The sequence below is a fragment of the Rhinoraja longicauda genome, chromosome 5, assembly GCF_053455715.1.
Source record: "Rhinoraja longicauda isolate Sanriku21f chromosome 5, sRhiLon1.1, whole genome shotgun sequence".
NCBI lineage: Eukaryota > Metazoa > Chordata > Chondrichthyes > Rajiformes > Arhynchobatidae > Rhinoraja > Rhinoraja longicauda.
Window position 1 is genome coordinate 50,862,958 of NC_135957.1, and position 21,886 is coordinate 50,884,843.

Genomic DNA, 21,886 nt, shown 5'->3' on the forward strand with positions numbered 1-21,886 from the left:
GCAGGATGTGGGAGAACAGGAAACTTCCAGTGTCCCAGAGGACTACTCCTGTGGGATGTCCATCCAGCTGCAGCTCCTGGCTGACGAAGTGAGGAAACTGGAGCTGCAGCTGAGACCTCAGGATTGCCCAGGAGAATAAGAGGGTCATTAATAGGAGTGATAGTGAGGTGGTCACACCTAAGGTGCAAGCAGAAAGTAGATGGATGATCGCAGGAAGGGTAAAGAGAGTAGGCAGAGTGCAGGAATCTCCTGTGACTATCCCCCTCAAAAATATGTATACCCTTTCGAACAATGTTGGGAGGGGGGCAGGAGAAAGTAACTGTAGCCAGGTCTTTGGACCAGTTCTGGCTCTGAGGCACAGTGGCGTAGGGTGAAGTCAGACAGGACTATAGTGATAGGAGACACTATAGTTGTAAGAATGAACATATACCCATATATCCGATTCTGAATTGAATAATGCTATGGGTATGTACAGATACCAGTCAATTTTTCTTCACCCAAGGATGGCGTGTACGAGCCATTCATCAGAATACTTTCTTGGCAAATTTGATGTTCTTTTAATATTGACCACTCAAGTTCACTCATGACTACACTTGTATCTTTGAAACATGTTCATATTAACAAGTATCTGCTGAGCAGTTTTTTTTTTACAGTAGTTGATTAGCTGCTATAATTTACTTATAATGTCATTAAGTGTGGCTGCATCGTGATGTCCCTACTTAATACATTCTATTTTGCATACTTGCAGAACTGCTAAATAGTTTTCACAGTTAAACACTCATAAAACCATTACAGTTTCCTACCTTGTTCAGCAGTTAGGTGGATTCTTTTATTCATTTCCTCAACTGAATGATTCTAAGGGGCATAAGTACATTCTGTTGATGTTAAGAGTTTAAATGTTCTTCCAGAACTCCCTTTATAAAACTCAGATAAGTTTTCTCCTCAGTATCCCATAGTTCTGCTCTTGCTCCCCCGCTCCCCAGTCGTAACAGGGACAGTCCCCCTAGTCGTCATCTTTCAACCCATCAGTCGTCACATACAGCACCTAATCATCTGACATTTTTGCCACCTCTGATGGGATCCCAACACTAGCCACATTTCCCATCTCCATCCCCTCCACTTTCTGCAGAGACCATTCCCTTTGCAACTCCCTGATTCACTCATCTCTTCCCACCCACCTCCCCACGAACTTTCCCCTTCAACCGCAGGAGATGCAACACCTGTCCCTATACCTCCTCCCTCAACTCCATCCAAAATCTCCGACAGTCTTTCCGGGTGAGGCAGAGGTTCACTTGCACCTTCTCCAACCTCATCTACTGTATCCATACTTTGTTCTCTGTGTGGATTCCTATATATCAGCGCAAACTGGGCAATCATTTCGCTGAACACCTATGCTCAGTCTACCTAGGCCTATGTGATCTCCAGGTTGCCAAACATTTAACTCCCCTTCCAATTCTCATACAGACTTTCTGTCCTGGGCCTCATCCACTATCAAAGTGAGGCCACGTGCAAATGGGAGGAACAACACCTCAAATTTTGCTTGGGCAGCTTACAACCCAGCGATTGATTTCTCTAATTTCAAGTAACCTCTGCATTCCTTCTCTCTCTGCCTCTCCCCAACCTAATCATCCTGCCAGTTCCACTGTTTGCATCTATATATCCCTTTGTTATCACCTCTTTCACAGCCAACAATAGACCATTGTGGGCTCCACCTTTCCTTGGCCATTGGTGCCTGCTCTGATTAATTTAGTTTAGAGATACAGCGTGGAAACAAGCCCATCAGCCCACCGAGTCCGCACCGACCAGCGATCCCACCAGCGATCCCCGCACATTAACACTATCCTACACACATTAGGGACAATTTACACATACACCAAGCCAATGAACCTACAAACCTGTATGTCTTTGGACTGTGGGAGAAAAACGAAGATATCGGAGAAAACTCACGCGGTCACGGGGAGAATGTAGAAACTCCGTACAGACAGCACCCATAGTCGGGATCGAACCCGGGTCTCCGGTGCTGCAAGTACCGTAAGGCAGCAACTCTACCACTGCGCCACCGTGTTCTGAACTGTTTCAAACCTCTAGTTTCCTGCCCCACTAACTCTCAGTCTGAAGAAGGGTTTCCACCTGAAACAATCACCTATTCCTTTTCTCCAGATATGCTGCTGACCTGCTGAGTTACTCCAGCATTTTGAGTCTATCCAAAGTTTACAAACAATTCATTAAATACCAGTCCTCTACTTACTGAATTTATACATGAACATCCAAGATTGTCAGTTGGATTCAGTGTGGAGAAGGGACAGGGCGATAAACTAGATGCCTCGAGAGGATGAGTAGGATTCTTGTGCGGATTCTTCAGCAGATGATTTAAGCTGCCATGAGATCCATTATTAGGCGCAGGTGTGATATCCAATAGATCTAACAGAAACACCACAAAGTAATCGTGTCAGTTTTCTGCACCTTAGCAATTTACCTTGGATTTATGATAACCTCTGAATAGTTACCAGTGAAAAATGGACTTTAGATACAGAGTAAGGTAATTTTAAGTGTGGCATAAACACTTTCACACTGAGATATTTGGATGTTTCAATGCACTTCTGAAGGAATAGTTTAATGACTAAGTAAAACAACAAAAAAGATACATGAGTCATAAACAAAATAACTGGATTGTACATTAGCAAGCAGTCCCTAAAAGACCGAAGGTTTCTGTTGCTCAGGTTTTAGCTTGTGTCCAACTTCCATGATTGCACAGGCCTGACACAAACTGAAATTTGGATTCCAAAGCATTTGAGCTCCCACCCTGTCGTTAACTCAGCATCAGCACAGATGTTCTGAAAAGAAGGTCGGATGCACTTCGTTTCTTTACTTTCAACTTTGTACATTCAACTTTATGCCTTCATCTTTACCCTCAACTCGATACGAAGGGATGGAGACACAAGAAACTACAGGTGCTAAGGGTGTTGTCAATGGAGTTTGTACGTTTTCCCTGTGATCGTGCGGGTTTTCACTGGGTGCTCCAGTTTCCTCCCCCATTCCAAAGGTGCAGGTTTGTAGGTCTGTAAATTGTCCCCAGTGTCTAGGATAGATCAGTGTATGGGTGATTGATGGTCGGCGTGGACTCGGTAGTCCAAAGGGCCTGTTTCCACACTGTATCTCCAAACCAAACACCCCCTTTCTCACTTCTACTAGTCTCAGTTTAAACTAAGTGTAACAGTTTGTATTATGACTACTTCTCTGGTTTGTAGATGCCAATGTGGTCAACAGACAGGAAGAAGAGTAAGACCATTTCAGGATGGAAGCAGTCAAGAGGATGCATTAAAATTGCAACATTGCACGTTAGCAAGAATTAACTGTCCAGAAATTATTGTCCAAGAATAAACTTAATGTCCCCTGTTATACCTTCACTGTGGAGAATATTGTTGGCAAGAAAAGACCTTCATTTTCAAAGTGCCTTTCAAGAGCCAGGGAAGTTCCAGCATTATAATTCCTTTGAATTGTAGACTTTGTTCCAATATTAAAACCACCTACCACACATCAGATTGTAGAGTTCGATGTTGTCGAATGGATTGACCTCTGTCTTGAATTTGAAGCCAGGTCCGTTAGCGATGAAGATAGTCTGGAATTTTCCATCAAGGCGAAAGACAGTTAACACAAAATTGCAAATATAGTTTATCAAATGGACAATTTAAATTAAATTATTGGCCTTAATTCTTTCAAAATAAACATTCTCCAAGAAACAAGGCTTTAATTATAATTATAATGAGAAACTTCATCAGCGTTATTATTTTCAATCTTGCAAATTTACATATATTTTCTTTTTCATTTTGCAAGAAAACTCTGTTGGCAATTGAATTATATTTTACTATTTATTACCTAAGTTCAAAAAGTCAATTTTCCACCTGGAGGATAATTTTAGAAGTCAATGCTACTGGCGTAAAACTTCACTGATTAAAAATATCTGATTGGAACTTTGCAAGTATGTTACTTATTGTTTCATTACAATCTCACTGCAATCATATGTTTGGTATTATAGCAATACCAGTTTACAGTCATATTGCACACAAATGAAGTTCCCCATTGGAAAACTGGTTCATAAAATTACCTCTCCATTGTTTTCACATATACCACACTAATGGCAACTGATAACTTCCAGATGCGTTCCACGATCCAGTCCAAAGCATGTACTAAGTCATAGCACCAAGAAAACAGCATCTTCCTTGGCACATTATCTATTTTTGTGATATGTCAGAGCAGTGTGAAAGCTAATGGAAAATCATTGTGCTTTTATAATATTCAAGATGGATAGTAAACTGAGCAATTTTCTAACATGTGGTTATGGTAGATGGCATTCAGTACCAGAATGCAGAAACTGGAAAGCAGACTAAATGTATCAATTGGTGTCAAATTGACATTGAATAGTGATGAATACTAAGTTCAGAGCAATTCAATAAAGAAAGAATTTCAACTACACGCAGTATTGCCCAAATGTCAATTCCTTAGATATAACACAGTTAAATACATTTAATTACTTACATGCATGCTTTTATATTCATTATCATAGCCATGAGTTCCACCATTGCAGAACGTGTACGTACCCTCTTCTCTGAAAAAAAAAATTAAATCGGGACATCAATTGCAAAGAATGGAAATGATAAAACAGTAAGACAATGTAAAGGAAAATATGCAGATATCCTTCCGTACCACACTTGCTGGAGAATTCAAGTTATACCTGTAGATTTGAATGGAGGCAAAAATTCTGTGAGATACATATTTCACATGGATTGGGGAATCTCAGGTCCCTTCCTCCACATCACTGGCCTTTCATTGTGCTCACCTAGGCTGCACCTATAACGTAGGGTGGAAGTTGGCATATCGAGACCAGAAACAGAGACATGCGGAACATTTGGATAGCGGTAACTTTCCGAGTCAGGATAGATTTACGAAGGGGAAATCATGCTTGACTAATCTTCTGGAATCATTTGAGGATGTAACTAGGAAAATGGACAGGGGAGAGCCAGTGGATGTGGTGTACCTGGACTTTCAGAAAGTCTTTGATAAGATCCCACATAGGAGATTAGTGGGAACGATTAGACCACATGGTATTGGGGGTAGGGTGCTGACATGGATAGAAAATTGGTTGGCAGACAGGAAGCAAAGAGTTGGGATTAACGGGTCCCTTTCAGAATGGCAGGCAGTGACTAGTGGGGTACCGCAAGCCTTGGTGCTGGGACCGCAGCTATTTACAATATACATGAATTACTTAGATGAAGGGATTAAAAGTAACATTAGCAAATTTGCAGATGACACAAAGATGGGTAGCAGCGTGAACTGTGAGGAGGATGCTATGAGGATGCAGGGTGACTTGGACAGGTTGTGTGAGTGGGCAGATGCATGGCAGATGCAGTTTAATGTGGATAAATGTGAGGTTATCCACTTTGGTGGTAAGAACAGGAACGCCGATTATTATCTGAATGGTGTCAAGTTAAGAAATGGGGAAGTACAAAGAGATCTGGGTGTCCTTGTTCATCAGTCACTTAAAGTTAGCATGCAGGTACAGCAGGCAGTGAAGAAAGCTAATGGCATGTTGGCCTTTATGACAAGAGGAGTTGAGTATAGGAGCAAAGAGGTCCTTCTGCAGTTGTACAGGGCCCTAGTGAGACGGCACCTGGAGTACAGTGTGCAGTTTTGGTCTCCAAATCTGAGGAAGGATATTCTTGCTATTGAGGGCGTGCAGCACTATTAGAAAGATGTGATTGCATTGGAGAGATGCAATCACATGATTACAAAAGGAGATTCGCCATGAGGTTGTCTGGTATTGAGTATTTTAGTTATGAAGAGAGACTGGATAGGCTTGGCTTGTTTTCTTTGGAGTAGAGGAGACTGAGGTGGGAATGTGATTAACATATCAAAGACTATGATAGATCCAGACAGCAGGAAACATATCCCCATTGCAGATATCAACAGCTAAAGTACACAGGTAGAGAATATGTGATAACAGATTCAGTGGAAATTTGGAGAAGTATTTTTTCACCAAAAAGGTGGTTGGGATTTGGAATACGCTACCTAAGTGGATGGTGGAGATAAATACTCTCACAATACTTAGGAAGCATTTAGACAAGCACTTAAATCGGCAATGTGTGGAAGGCTATGGATGAGGTATTGGTAAATGGAATTAGTATAGATAGGTACTTGATAGTTGGCATGTGTATAGTGAACCAAAGGGCCTGAAATTCTACGGTAAAACTCTAACTCTGTGACTGATAAGTTTATTAAAATTAGAAGCAACAGGTTTATCAGAGGTAAATACTGAGAATAAGCAGGTTATTACAAATAAAAAACCTAAAGTTGAAAAATAAATTATATATATTTTTTAATGAATGAGAATACTAGAGAACTAGGCATCTCAGTGTTCCAGGAAGTTGGAGTAGAGCAAATGAATATCAAAAGCATTCTAAACAAAACTAATGAGTGAAAGGCATAACTGTGGAGAGAAATGATATTGATATTGTAGGCCTTAGATAGTAGGGCAAAAATAAGGCTGGAAAAAAACATATTCAGGAAGGCAGAGAGGGATACTGGAAAGGAAGAGGTGGAATGGCATTCCCAATGAAATATTCTTTCACAGTGTCTTTGGGCTGTAGAACAATTACTACATATTGTAGAATATCTACATGGGTGAAATCTGGAAAGAGCAGGGGATAATTGCATAATTCTTTGTTTCCATTATAGATAACTACACAGTGGATGTCAGTAAGAAGTGGAAATGTGCAGGTCCCACAGTATAATCTCTTATAGGAAAAGAAAGCGGCAATTATAAATTAGACACCATAGTTAAATAAAATGACATACCGTCCAGCCAGCCATTGTTTGTCCAAGTACAGAAGGACCTCCTTGTCTATCCTAATGTTGTTGGCATAGTGGAAACGCTTTGGCAGGTCATAGGCCATATAAGGTATAAAATGCTGGTTTGGATACTTGCACTAAGGAGTAATAAAACAAGTATTAGAAAGAAACAGGTGTTAACTTTATAATATTATGCTCTAGTAATGAAACCCAAACCTTTCTACACTATGAAAGAACAATAATTCATGAGGGAGCAGAATGTTTGCTGCGTGAAATATTATTTGTCATGCATGTTCCGAATTATAATCATTTTTAAGCTACTTTGCTGATATTTGCTGAAAAAAATAATAGATTATATATAATTCTGCATGTGTTTGGCTCCACCTTACTAATATGCTTACCATACTGAAATTACTTACCATACTTACCAATACTGAAAATATGCAATCTAAAATAAAAACAGAGAATGCTGGAGTACTCAGCAGGTTAGGCTGCATTGCAGAGAGCAGATCTATTAATATTTCAATGAACCAGGAACCTACGGATAGGAAAGGTTTAGAGGGATATGGGCCAGACACAGGGTCAGGTGAGACTAGTGTAGATGGGGCATCTTGGTCGGCATGGGAAAGTTGGGCAGAAGGACCTGTTTTCATGCTGTATGACTCTATGAACCAGGAAGAGTTAGGAAACCAGCATATTTTACGTTGCAGAGATGAGAGTGGTGGAAAGAACAAGAAGAATGAGCGTAAATTAGGCCAAATGAGGGAATGTTTGTTCATTGCAAATGATCTGCCTGGAGAATAAGAAAATAACTGCAGATGCTGGTACAAATCGATTTATTCACAAAATGCTGGAGTAACTCAGCAGGTCAGGCAGCATCTCGGGAGAGAAGGAATGGGTGACGTTTCGGGTCGAGACCCTTCTTCGGACTGATGTCAGGGGGGCGGGACAAAGGAAGGATATAGGTGGAGACAGGAAGATAGAGGGAGATCTGGGAAGGAGGAGGGGAAGGGAGGGACAGAGGAACTATCTAAAGTTGGAGAAGTCGATGTTCATACCACTGGGCTGCAAACTGCCCAGGCGAAATATGAGGTGCTGTTCCTCCAATTTCCGGTGGGCCTCACTATGGCACTGGAGGAGGCCCATGACAGAAAGGTCAGACTGGGAATGGGAGGGGGAGTTGAAGTGCTCGGCCACCGGGAGATCAGTTTGGTTAATGCGGACCGAGCGCAGGTGTTCAGTGAAGCGATCACCGAGCCTGCGCTTGGTTTCGCCGGGAGAAGATGCAAGCGGAAGAAGATGAAACAGGAGGGGTGAGAGAAAAGTTAATATGAGATATAAAACACTGCAATTGCTGCAAACACCCAGGGAAGGTAGCATCGGTGGAGAGGGAATAAAATAATGATCATTATTGGGAATGTGGACACGCAGCAGTGTGGGATATTTGATAAACTGGCCAATGCTGACTGGATGAACAGATGCCAGGAGAGTGCCATCTAAAATAGTAAACAGAAGGAAGCGACAGATTGAACTTGCCAATCTTAAATGAGCTCTGCACGTGTAAATACAGAAATGATTTTTTACAGCTGACTGAGTTTTAAAACCCTACACCCCAGCTTGAACAGCTGTCTAAACTTATAAATTATTTAAAATATTTTCTAGATTTTCTTATATCCAAAAATATTTCAAACTATAAAGATAAATCAGATTGTTAAAAAATACTTATGATTAAAAAGTAATTAATTTTAAAATAATTAAAGTATTTAAGAACAATGCAAAACATTTAAAAAAAATCTAAAAGACTGTTTTTCCCTTATAATTCACTTCCATTGAAATCAGTGGAAGAGAAATTTTGGAGGCAAGTTACATATAGCATAAGATAGACACAAAAAGCTGGAGTAACTCAGCGGCACAGGCAAGATCTCTGGAGAGAAGGAATGGGTGACGTTTCGGGTCGAGATCCTTCTCACCCATTCCTTCTCTCCAGAGATGCTGCCAGTCCCGCTGAGTTACTCCAGCTTTTTGCATCTATCTTCGGTTTACACCGGAATCTGCAGTTCCTTCTTACACATATTAAATATAGCAGAAGTTCTTCATGTGGATTCCTGAGGTAAGTACAGGGCAATGGTTGCAACATTGCACTCAACTCTTGGATCCATGACTGTTCAGTCCACAATGTAGTTGTGAAATAGCAAGTGAACAACAGCCAGCAAGTGCAAATTTTCCAATTCTTGCAAGTAATCCTGAACTCATTGGCAATTCCCAGCAAAATCCAGTCAAATCTTTACAGCAAATGGATATTATTTTTAATTACTTACAGAAATGTTCTTAACAACTCCTTCTGAATCAACTGGAAAAAAAACAAATCACTGTAATAATTCCATAGAAATCTATAGGAGTTGTAATTCAGATCTACTTTGATTCCCACTTGCCCCAGGCCCAATGAGGGTAAAATTACATGTTAGGGGTGCAGTTCCTTTGCAGTTTGTGACCCTCAGCTAACACCATAAGCAAGACAAAGTTCTGGGAGAAGACCAAAAAATCTCCTGCAAAACTTTGGACCTATTACATTTAAACCAGAACAAAGGTGGCGGAAATAAATGAGAAAGAAAACCCTAAAATTAACCATTAATTAGTAACAAAATGAATAAATTTTATAATTTAAAATGTTTTTTCCCCCTCAGTATTTTGAACTGTTATACAAAACCATTCACCTACGTCATTCTGAAGACTGTAAAAGTTTTGATAGATTTGGATAAAGGGAAAAGTATTGCAAAAATCAATGTGATTCACTTATAGACTGAGGTAGGAGAGAAAAATATGGGGAATAACGAAATGGCAGAGAAAGTAAACAAATATTTTACTGTCTACCATCATGAAAGGTACAGAAATCCTCCCAGAAATATTGGAGAACAGGACCAGCACGAATATAGAGCTGGAAGAAATAGTGTTGGAGAAATTACAGTTACAGTTTAAGATGATAGTGGGGCCACCTTTTGGAGTATCGTGTTCGGTTTTGGTCACCATGCTACAAAAGGATGTCATTGAGCTGGAAAGAGCATGGAGAATATTTCCAAGGAAGTTGCCAGGACCTGAGGGCCTGAGCTAAATGGAGAGGTTGGGCAGGCTAGGACTTTATTTTGTGGAGTGTCGGAGACGAGGGATGATTTTTTTAGACGTGTATAACATTATGATGGGAATAGATAGGGTGAATTATTTTGCCTAAGTTATGAGAATCAGCAAACCAGAGCACATAGGTATAGGTGAGAGGAGAAAGATTTAATACAAACCTGAGGGGCAACTTTTTCCACATAGGGTGGAGGGTATAGGGTATATGAAAAAAACTGCCAGAGGAGATGGTTGAGGCACTGTAATAGCATTTAAAAAACAGTTGAAAAGTGCATGGAAAGGAAAGATTCACAGGGATTTGGACCAAATATGATCAAATGGGTGAAGAAGTAGAAACAAAGCAGTACAGATACTGGTTCATACCAAAGATAGACACAAAGTGCTGGAGTAACGCAGCAAGTCAGGCAGTATCTCTGAAGAAATAGAATAGGTGACATTTCAGGTCAGGATCCTTCTTCAGACTGACAGTAGATAGTTGGTTAGGTGTGAAAAGCTGAAGGTGGGAAAAGACCAGGAATAATCAAGACCTTCAACAAATGACCTCCTGCAGGGTGGTGCCCTGGCAGGCCCATTGTTGGCGGTAAGGTGCGGTCTCAAGAAGGATATATATATTGTGGTGAACGGAGGAATTGGTCAAATGACTAGGGTGGAGGAAGGGGAAAAGGGGGGAGAGGTAGGGAAAGAATTACTAAAATTTAGAGAATTCAATGTTCATACCACTGGGTTGTAAGCTACCCAAGAAAAATATGAAGTGTTATTCTTCCAATTTGTGTGAGGCCTCACTCTGGCAATGGAGGAGCCCCAGTACAGAAAGGTCAGTGTGGGAATGGGAAGGTGAGTTGAAATGGTGGCAACCGGGAAATCCAGTAGGCCTCGGTGGACTGAGCGCAGGTGTACAGCGAAACGCTCGTTGAGTCTACGTTTGGTCTCGCTGATGTACAGGAGCCCACATCGGGAACACAGGATACAGTAGCGGAGATTGGAGGAGGTACATGTGAACCTCTGTCTCACCTGAAAGGACGATTGGAATTCCTGGATGGTGTCGAAGGAGGAGATATAAGGACAGGTGTTGCATCTCTTGCGGTTGCAGAGGAAAGTAGGTGGGGAGGCGGTGGTTTGGGTGGGAAGGGATGAGTAAACCAAGGAGTTGAGGAAGGAGCAGTCTCTGTGGAAGGCAGAAATGGGCGGAGATGGGAAGATGTGATTAGGGTGGGATCCCGTATGAGATGACAGAAATGTTGGAGGATAATGTGTTGGATGCAGAGGCTGGTAGGGTGAAAGCTGAGGACCAGGGGACTAGATTAGATGGGGCATCTTGGTCAGCATGGATGAATTGGACCGAAGGGCTTGTTTCCCTGCTGTAGTTCTATGACTCTAAATCTGGTTGGCAATAAATCTCCATGAGCTGTTTACCAGCCTCCTACTGTTTTGAAAGAGATGACTATAGAGGTATCGATTGCGCTGATCATAGCTTTTCTTTTTTTCCATGACTTAAAGAACAGATATTCATCCACCTCACTAATGGCTGAGTAATAGGGAAGGCACAGTGGCGCAGCAGTAGAGTCGCTGCCTTCCAGAGCCAGAGACCCGGGTTTGATCCTGACTACGGGTGTTGTCTGTGTGGAGTTTGTCCGTTCTCCCCGTGTCCACGTGGGTTTTCTTGGGTGCTCCGGTTTCCTCCCACATTCCAAACATATCCAAGTTTGTAGGTTAATTTGGCTTTGGTAAAAAAAAAATTTAATTGTCCCTGGTGTGTAGGATAGTGTTGTGTACGAGGATTGCTGGTCAGCGTGGGCTCGGTGGGTCGAAGGGCCTGTTTCCACACTGTATCTCTAAATTCTAATTTAAAAGGATTCGAAAATATTGGTGTTCAAAAGTTCCAAGGTGAATTCATGCACTAATTACTGAATGTTAACATGCAGGTACAGAAGTAATTAGAAAGTCCAATTGTACGTTGAATTTTTGCAAAGTGGTATGAGTGCATAAGTAGAAATACTTTGCTCCAATTATATGGAGGCCAGGGTGAGCCTCATAAGCGTCTAGTGCACATGTCTGGCGTCCCTATCTAGGGAAAGATATTCTTGCACTAGAGAGTATGTGCAAAGATTTGCCGGAATGATTCCTGGGAGGGGGTTCTATCCTTCGAAACAGGAACTTAAAAGAATTAGGAAGAGGCATACAATTTTATTACGGGCTTTGACAAGGTAAATGCTGGAATAATGTTTCCCCTGGCTGGAGTATCCATAACCAGGGATTCAGTTTCAAAATATGGAGTCAGCTATTCAAGACACAGCAGGGAAGAAATGTCTTCACCCAGAGGTGGGTGAATCATTGGAATTCTCTACTCAAACTTGCTGTGGCGGCTCAGTCACTATATACATTTGAGGCAGAGATTAATAACAATGTTGGTATTTTAAGGGATAAATGGATATAAGACAGGATGGTGGTGCGGTGATAAAATATCACCCATGATCTTTTTGAGTGGCAGAGTGGGCAATCGGGACTGAATGGCTTACTTATGTTATCTTATGTTGTTACTATTGATTATGTTGTACATAAAATTGTGCTACTTTAACCAATCCTGTTTTTAATTTTGGAATAAGTACTTACATGACAAATAATCCTCTGGAACATTTTTGGCTCGAATGCGAGCAGCCGCGCCGCTGTAAACATATATATCCTTCACACTGTCAAAGTAGTTGTTCATATATTCAATTTGGTCACAGTAAGTTTTGTCCATTCCTGAAATATTTTTTAAAATCTCAGACGAAACGTTGTAAAATCTCACTGAAATAAAATCTAGATCTTTAAACTTTAATGCTTCCAATTGAAAGGGTTAATTGTTCCAAGAGTAAAACATAGACATGGAAAATAGGTGCAGGAGTAGGCCATTTGGTCCTTCGAGCCAGCACCACCATTCAATATGATCATGGCTGATCATGCAAAATCAGTACCCCATTCCTGCTTTTTCCCCGTATCCCTTGATTCTGTTAGCCCTAAGAGCTAGATTTAACTCTCTCCTGAAAACCTCCAGTGAAATGGCCTCCGCTGTCTTCTGTGGCAGAGAATTCCACAGATTCACAACTCTCTGGGTGAAAAAGTTTTTCCTCATCTTAGTTCTAAATGGACTACCCCTTATTCTTAAACTGTGACCCCTGGTTCTGGATAGCATTACTGGATAACAGTAAAATCTGTATCGAGTGCAGAAATTAAACTTCAACATGTCCTTCAATTTTATTATTCACTTTTGTTCATAAATATCATACATAACAATTAATGAGATAAATCTTACAATTTTTACTGTGCAGTGAAGCCTTGCTCAGCAGACATCTGTATAGGTCAGCAAAGTGCAGTTTTTCTATTGCTATGTGGATGCCATTATATCAGCTAGTTGATACATTCTCCTAACATTTAATTACCTTGATTTCATTTGATAGTGGACCACAATATTACATCTTTCCAGCTCTGGTACAAATCTCTTCAAGTGAGTTTTAATTTTGTTATATTTAAGTCACTTGGATAACTGTTCACACATAGTGCAGGATGAATCCTGTGGGTCAGGCAGTATAAGTAGAGGGAAATGACAGGTGGCATTTCGGGTTGGGACCCTTGTATGGACTGAAGAATGGTCCCAACCTGAAATATCGTCTGTCTACAGATGCTTCCTAACCTGCTGCGTTCCTCGACACTTTGTATTTTGCTCAACATTCCAGCATCTGCAGTTCCTTGTCTCTCTCTGGATAGCTATATAAGTGGGTTTTGCTGTTCTATTTATTGTAAAATATAGAAGTGTAGAACTGTTCATATTATTTACAGTAATAATTAGTCCTCCTTGGGTGGCACAGTGGTGCAGTGGTAGAGTTACTACCTTACAGCGCCATGGACCTGGGTTCGATCCTGACTACAGGTGCTGGTCGGTACAGAGTTTGTATGTCCTCCCCGTGACCTGCATGGGTTTTCTCCGGGATCTCCGGTTTCCTCCCACACTTCAAAGATATACAGGTTTGTAGACCAATTGGCTTGGTATAATTGTAAATTGTCCCTAGTGTGTAGGATAGTGCTAGTGTATGGAGATCATTGGTCGGTGCGGATTCAATGGTTTCCACGCTGTATCTCTAAACTAAACTAAGAATAATAATTTGTTCTGTCCATTGTGATGTAAATAGGTTTTGGTATCCCCTTTATATTAATCTCTTTAAAAACATGTTTTCAATAAAATCCTTTCAGTAAGTTGATTGTTGGCTACTCTTTTTCCCAACTATATATTTTGCTTTGATGAAAAGTGACACTACAATGCTCATACCATGATCAGCTAGGATGATGAGGTTAACACAGTTATGTAAATTCTTCTGTTTGAGCCCATTCATCAACATTCCTATGATCTGATCAACTCTCTGCAAAGATTTAACTATCTGCAAAATGAGAAATAGTCACTTTCAATTAAAAACGGCAAAATTACTCAATTAGAGAGAAAATGATTTAATAAAAAATTAAAAACAGACATCGTTGATAATATTTTGAATTCTTCCAACAGTACTAAAAATTAGCTGCTCTAAAAGTGAGATTTAATTTTAGTGAGATTGTCTTACTACGGATACAAAACCAGAAAATGACCACAGTTTAACATCACCAAGTGTAATAACTCTGTTGCAAAACTACTCATTACATGATAATGATGTATTATACATTTCAACAGGTTTCTCAGCGAATTGTTTAAGGTACAATTAATACAAGATGTCTGAGGTATGGGTAGATGGAAGGTTGTTTTTAAAGTCCAAGAAAACAAGCACAATAAATTTTAATTGCTAAGTTAGCAGACAAAATTGCTGTGCTATAAACGTAAAAGGCATTAATAATATTTTTTTGGAGGTAGGAAACTATGAGTATAAGAGTTGGGACATCATGCTGCAGTCGCACAAACTATTGGTTAGGCTGCACTTGAGATATTGTAGAACCTTCTGATCACTGCACTACAGGAATTATGTGGAGGCAAAAGAATGTGTAGAAGAGATTCAGCAAGATGTTGACTGGAATTGCAAGGAAAGATTGGATAGGCTGGGTTTGTTCTCATTGCAATATAGGAGGCTGAGGGATAACCTTATTGAGGTTTTTAGATAATGAGGGGCATAGAAAGAAAGGATAGTCACAATCTCTTTCTCAGTGTCTAAAACTGGAGGTATCAGGTTTTAGGTGAGAGGTATTAAATGTAAAGAGAATCTGAGGGGCAGGTTTTTCCACACTAAGAGTAATGGTTATGTGGAACAGACTGCCAGAGAAGACAACAGAGATCAATACAATCAATGCAACATTTGAAAGGCATTTGAACAGGTACTAGGTTTGGAAATGAGTAGAGGATTACAGGCCCAAGTGCAGACACATGGGATCAGTGTAGACAGGCACCATGGTAGGCATGGATGAGTTGGGCTTGTCTGTACTGTACAGCTCCATGACTGTGTTTCGGGGATTATAGTGGTAAATCCAACCACCCTCTCACAAAATGGCAACTGGATGTGTCCAGTGGAATATGAAAAAGGGACAGCTTTTTATATTCAAGAGAACTGTTAAATCAGCGAAGATGAATTGACAAGAAATCGAGAGAGGATTACTACAAACGGTCTACTGCAGACCAACATGTCGGTCAAGATGACATATGTAATATTTAATGAGAAGAAGCATGGGCAAAGAAAATGCCACGATGGGAGTAGTATTAGTGTAAGGATTGCTATAATTCAAGGCAAAATCTGTTCAGCAACAGTAGGGGAGGAGTCAAAGTCAAAAATAATTTAATCATCCTCCAGTACAAGAAGCGAGTTTACAATTATATATCTAAGAAAGATGTGTGCAAACTAAGTAAACATTTGTCAAAATAGGTAATAAATATATTTTAAAAACCCAAACTCACCTCACCACTAACAGGTCCGTGATTATGTCCAGCATGGTCTGGTTCTTCGAAATAAAGGGTATAAAAATCTGGCCTAATTCAACAAAGCCAATGACTTAGTAAACAACGAGTAAGATGTTCAGCAAAATTGTATTGCTCATTTTAATGGTAGAATTATGGCGTTGCTCACAGGAATGTAGTGGTTGCATCTCTCTTCCCATCTCACTCATACAGCTTATCTCATATACTCTATAATTTGTAATGTTCTATATCTGTCAATGTATGCCTCACCCTCTCTTTCCCTCTCTACATCTTACATGTTTCTTCTCATTCTTATCTCTATCTGTGATGCTCCCTGTTGTTTTTACCCCCTCTCTTTTATATATCTCCCAGACTAATGATGTTTCTTTCTTTGTCTTTAGTTCTTTCTTTTTACCCTCATCTTTTCCTTCATGCTCTGTATGTTTCTATTTTTTCTTTCTCTCTTTCCCTTCATTTTATATAGATTGGGTCCTGAGAAAGAATGGCATATCTGGAAGTGCAGACAGGGGAGGACTGAGAAAGGCTGAATCCAGGATAGGAAGGGTTGGTGCAGTGTCACAGCTAGTAGAGCTACTGCCTCACAGTTCCAGCCACCTCCTGACCTCCTGAGCTGTCTGAGTGGAGTTTAAATATGATCCCTGGGGTCTGTTGCCTTTCACATCCCAAAGATGTGCAGGTTGGTACGTTAATTGGCCGCTGTAAATTACCACTGGTGTGTAGGTATGTGGCATAACCCAGGGCCGTTGAGGGTATGTGGGAAGATTAAAATGAATTTAGTGTAGGATTGATGGACAAGGCTATCTAAGTGGGCGTACGGGCCTATTTATGTACTATATGACTCGATGTGACTATGATATAGCAGGAAGGCTGATGTGTAGTAGTTTAGAAATTAAAAGTTAAACATAAATGTAGACTTCAGGCATAACATGTGAGAAAGAAAGCACTTTACAAGAAATGGGACGCAAAGACAAAAAGAAGAAAACAGTGGCTGAGGAGTATGATTTGGAGGACAGTGAAGCCTATTTACTGGTAAATGAAACAACTAATGCCAATGAGATCAGAATGTATAATGGAACATCACATGGTCAAGAAGTATATATTATTAATTATAAAGTTAAATGTCAAGAAAAATAATTACCGCTCGGATTCAGGTAAACTTAACCATTTCAAAATAGTCAATACTCTATCTTCAAATGGAATTGATCTGAAAATACAAAGAGTTATGTGAATAAATGAGACCAAAAAAATTCAAGATAAATATTTGCATCCATTGTTGATGTTATGATGCATTGAGTACAATTATCCAATAGCTACTCCAAAACTTAGTAGGACCGAGGGACACAAATTAGGTTGTACTAGAGAACATCTGTTGTAGGCACATGCCACATCAGACTGACCTGGTAAAGATTGCCCATAAATATTTGTTTCCACCTCATTATCAACAATATTGTCCATCCAATACCAACAGTGATGTCTCACATTAGGGCTTATTTACAGGGTGAAATTTTTCAAATAACACGCATTGTATACTAATTGATTCATTTACAGAATGTCAATTATGCTGGCAGAGCCAACATTTATTGCCCATCTCTTATCCTTGCGAGGGTACTGGTGAGTAACTTTCTGAACAGCTGCTATCCTTGTGGTAGGAACTTTAAAATGTCTGAAACTCTGAAAATCTGAACCACTCATCCCCAGAAGTTATCACAGATTTGGTCCAACATGAATAAAAGAACTGAATTACTGAGATGAGGTGAGAGTGATCTCCCTTAGCAGCATTCCAAAAGCCAGTGAGAGTCTAAGGGAAAAATATTTCTACCAGTTGGAATTAATCTACATGCTCAGGAAGGTGGTTGTGGTTGCTGGAAATCAATAATCTCAGCCCTAGGATATTGCAAGAGGAGTTCCTCACGACAGAATTCTAGGCCTAAATATCTTCAGTTGCCTTATAAATCATCCATTTGTCACAAGGTGAGAAGTGGGATATTTGCTTACTTTGCACAATGTTCAATTACGTTCAATTATTTGCACAGCTCTTCAGAAAAGGACATAGTCTGTGGCTCCATAAAACAAAAGATGGACACAAACTGCTGGAGTAATTCAGCAGGACAGGCAGCATCTCTGGAGAGAAGGAATGGGTGACGTTACGGGTCAAGGCCCTTTTTCAGACTAGACCCAGGGGAAAGGGAAATGAGAGATATAGACAGTGATGTAGATATAGAACAAATGAATGAAAGATATGCAAAAATTAATGATGATAAAGGAAACAGGTCATTGTTAGCTGTTTGCTAAGTGAGAACACTTGTCTCCAAAGATGTGTAGGTTTTGGTTAATTGGCTTTGGTAAAATTGTAAATTGTCCAGAGCGTGAAGAATAATGCTAATGTAGTGTATGGGGTGATTGCTGGTCAGCACAGACTCAGTGAGCCAAAGGGCCTGTTTCCGCACCACATCTCAAAAGTCTAAAGTCCAACTCAATATCCAATGTGCTGAAAACCTGGCACAGCCAGCACATAATGTCTTGACATTGTCTTTTTGAAAAACATGGTAAATCTTTTTACGTTTACAAGCACAGTTGTCTAAACTTAATTCTTATTAAACTCTGCTGTTTGTATTGGACGTCATTTTGTCAAGATTTATAGAAAATAGGTGCAGGAGGAGGCCATTCGGCCCTTTGAGCCAGCACCACCATTCATTGTGATCATGGCTGATCATCCCCAATCAATACCCCGTGCCTGCCTTCTCCCCATATCCCTTGATTCCACTGGCCCCTAGAGCTCTTATCTTCTGCCATTTGTTTCTCTTTGCAAAGACAATTGGGTAACACCATGATAGTAATAATTTTTAAAACGTAATTCCACTTACTTCTATTTTAAAGTGCTCAAAGTAATCAGATCTAAATTGTAGACCAAAGAAATGCATCCGTACATAATACACAGCAGCTTGCTTTCAATTGTAATTTGTTTTGAGATTTGGGATTTGCTTTAGACATTCAGCAACATTTTACCAGTCACTGGAAAGGTATTCAATTAGAAAAAAACTTTTTCAAATGCACTCCACATTAACTAATATTTCTTATTCATTTATTAACTACATGAGACTGTAACAACAATATTTGCTGCCCTCCAATTCCAGCAAAGCGAGAGGTGAATGTATTCATGGGTGGAGTAGTGTATTTGTAATTTTAAATATACCTTTGACACAAAGCCTTCAGAAACATTAAAAATAAGGTTCTGATATCCACTAGTTTGTCTTCAGTCGTATTCTACAAACTCCACAGGTGGGAAGCAAATAAGAAACCAACAAATAAACCGACAAACCAACAATCCTCATTCCCACCTTTCAATGTAATCCCACGGTGAACATTGGGGCTCGGCTTTGAATTACTTAACCTTCTGAGTTTATAGTTTCATTCAGTGAGGAATAATGAAAATTTAAACCTTAGGTATTGAGTCCAAAGTTAGGTTAAAATTAAACCCTAAAACATAAATGCCTTCATAAGTTAAATGAAAACTTGATCAAAAAAGACCCACCACTCCCTATGCTACTACATTTATAAGTGTCATACATCATGCTGAAAATAGACTGCCTCTCACTGATTCAACTCCTGGCTCCAATTGATCTGTGCACACTGATCCCCTGACTTGCAGTGAATATTGAAATTTTCTGATTGCAAAATCAATTAACAGAAAGTTTTGAAATGTTAACAAAAAAAATCAATGATTTGATCGAAATGCGGACAACCCTTACTACAAGATTGACTACAATGTTTGTTTTGTCATTTACCAGCAAATGTTCAAATCTCTCCACATTATTTCCTTGTGTAGTAATACTTACGAATTGAAAGTTACATATCTGTTTGGGTACGTTCCATTTATTTTAACCTCCGATCCAGGCCAGAAGAAGGTGCCTGCTTTCAGGCCCTGATACATGGCTGTCAGCCACAACTATGAGAAGAACATAAGCAAAATGAGTACACTCTTATGTGATCAATGATTCCTATGAAATTTATTATGGCAGCAGAGATTCCAGGACCAAGTCATGGGAGCACTCATCATACTTTCCCGAAAACCCACATTGGGGTACATCTAGATACACATAAAGACAGGTGAGCTGGCAGCTTACTGGTCCCATCACAGGTGAAGATGCACTATATAAAGATCAACCCTGCCTCTCTGAAATACCTCCTCGCATTAGTTTAGTTTAGTTCAGAGATACAGCACAGAAACAGGCCCTTGGGCACACCGACCAGCGATCCCCGCACATTAACACCGACCTACACCAACGAGGGATAATTTACAGTTTTACTGAAGCCAATTAGCCTACAAACATAAGATAGACACAAAAAGCTGGAATAACTCAGCAGGTCAATCAGCATCTCTGGAGAAAAGGAATAGGTGACGTTTTGGGTCGAGACCCTTCTTGAGAAGAAGAGATGCTGTCCGACCCATAGAGTTACTCGTTTTTTGTGTCTATTGTCAGTTTAAACCAACATCTGCAGTTCCTTCCTATACATTTAACCTACAAACCTGTATGTCTTTGGAGTGTGGTAGCACCCAGAGAAAACCTATTCAGGTCACGGGGAGAATGTACAAACTCCATACTGACAGCACCGTGGTCAGGATCGAACCCCTGTCTCTGGCACTGTAAGGCAGCAACTCTACGGCTGTGCCACGTGCCTCCCCAAAGTATACTATACATTTTTATAAAACTATTGTCTTGAAGTTATAATTGAAGTACATTTCATTTTGTAATGTAGTCAACTCTATGTGTTTAACTGGTGATTGTACTTATGTATGGTAATAATCTTACTGTTTATTCACAAAATGCTGGAGTAACTCAGCAGGTCAGGCAGCATCTCAGGAGAGAAGGAATGGGTGACGTTTCGGGTCGAGACCCTTCTTCAAACTGAAGAAGGGCCTCGACCCGAAACGTCACCCATTCCTTCTCTCCTGAGATGCTGCCTGACCTGCTGAGTTACTCCAGCATTTTGTGAAGAAACGCCTTCGATTTGTACCAGCACCTGCAGTTATTTTCTTGTAATAATCTTACTGATCTGTATGCAAAATAAGAATCTCACTGTACCTTATTGCACGTGACAATTTTGGAACCATTGAAAAATTCTAATGTGCCATAATAGAGGCATTGCATGTCAATGGAAGAAACTCTGATTCTCAAGTCATTATTACTCACACAAAAGATCCCTAAATATGTGCGCGAGAAAAGCAAAAAGAGTTCTAACTTGAAACATGCTTTATTACAACATTCAGTGATGCAAAAGCATCATTTTGACACTCATCCACAGCCTCTTCTGTTAGTATTTACACAGCTTCCAATTATATTCATGCGGACTAGCCCCCATTGTGCTAGACAGTGAGTTCTATGCAGACACGTTTATATGCAAGAATACTCATTCATTTTGGTGGAAGTGGGTTCTGATGTTATTGATAATTTCATTATTTATCAGAGTAAAGAATTAGTGTGTACAGTGAGCATTATATTAGGCATCCAATGGTAAGCTTTCCAAACATGTGGTCCTATTTTGAAAATCCATCTATTGGAAACATTATTCTGAAAATTACAGATCAATGTTATCGTACCTCTTTTTTTTATTATCAAAAAATTAATTCAATTATTGAAAATAATATTTACAATACAGTAAAACAAAACAGAACCCACCAGCATAGTACAAGACAAACAAATATACTAAATGAACTACTATACAACTATGTTACAATCCTTGTCCAGGATACATTCAACCCCTCGTGGCGCCCAGCCGTCCCGGAAATCCCCCAGCGTGCCCGTGGACAGCGCTTAGCCCCTCTCTAGTACCACCCAGGCGCGGACGTAATGCCGGACGTTATCGTACCCCATGTTAGGTGTAGCATAACCTGAAGTGCTAAGCAATTACAAACATTAAGGTCGCTCAAATATCTGTCGCATGGAACACCACAGGAATTGGGAATTATTATCCCATTAGTTTGAATCA

At 40.1% G+C, this 21,886-nt stretch overlaps 1 protein-coding gene across 1 annotated transcript in view; it reads right to left on the reverse strand.

The window, feature by feature from the left end:
- The window catches only part of LOC144593917 (venom phosphodiesterase 2-like), a 69,664-nt gene that overhangs the window by 14,250 nt on the left and 33,528 nt on the right, over positions 1 to 21,886 (reverse strand). The window contains 11 exon segments of the mRNA XM_078400050.1: positions 804 to 855; positions 2,249 to 2,421; positions 3,532 to 3,619; positions 4,537 to 4,606; positions 6,853 to 6,983; positions 9,165 to 9,196; positions 12,586 to 12,717; positions 14,279 to 14,387; positions 15,878 to 15,950; positions 17,037 to 17,102; positions 19,735 to 19,844. Of these exon segments, the coding sequence (XP_078256176.1) occupies positions 804 to 855; positions 2,249 to 2,421; positions 3,532 to 3,619; positions 4,537 to 4,606; positions 6,853 to 6,983; positions 9,165 to 9,196; positions 12,586 to 12,717; positions 14,279 to 14,387; positions 15,878 to 15,950; positions 17,037 to 17,102; positions 19,735 to 19,844 (1,036 nt within the window).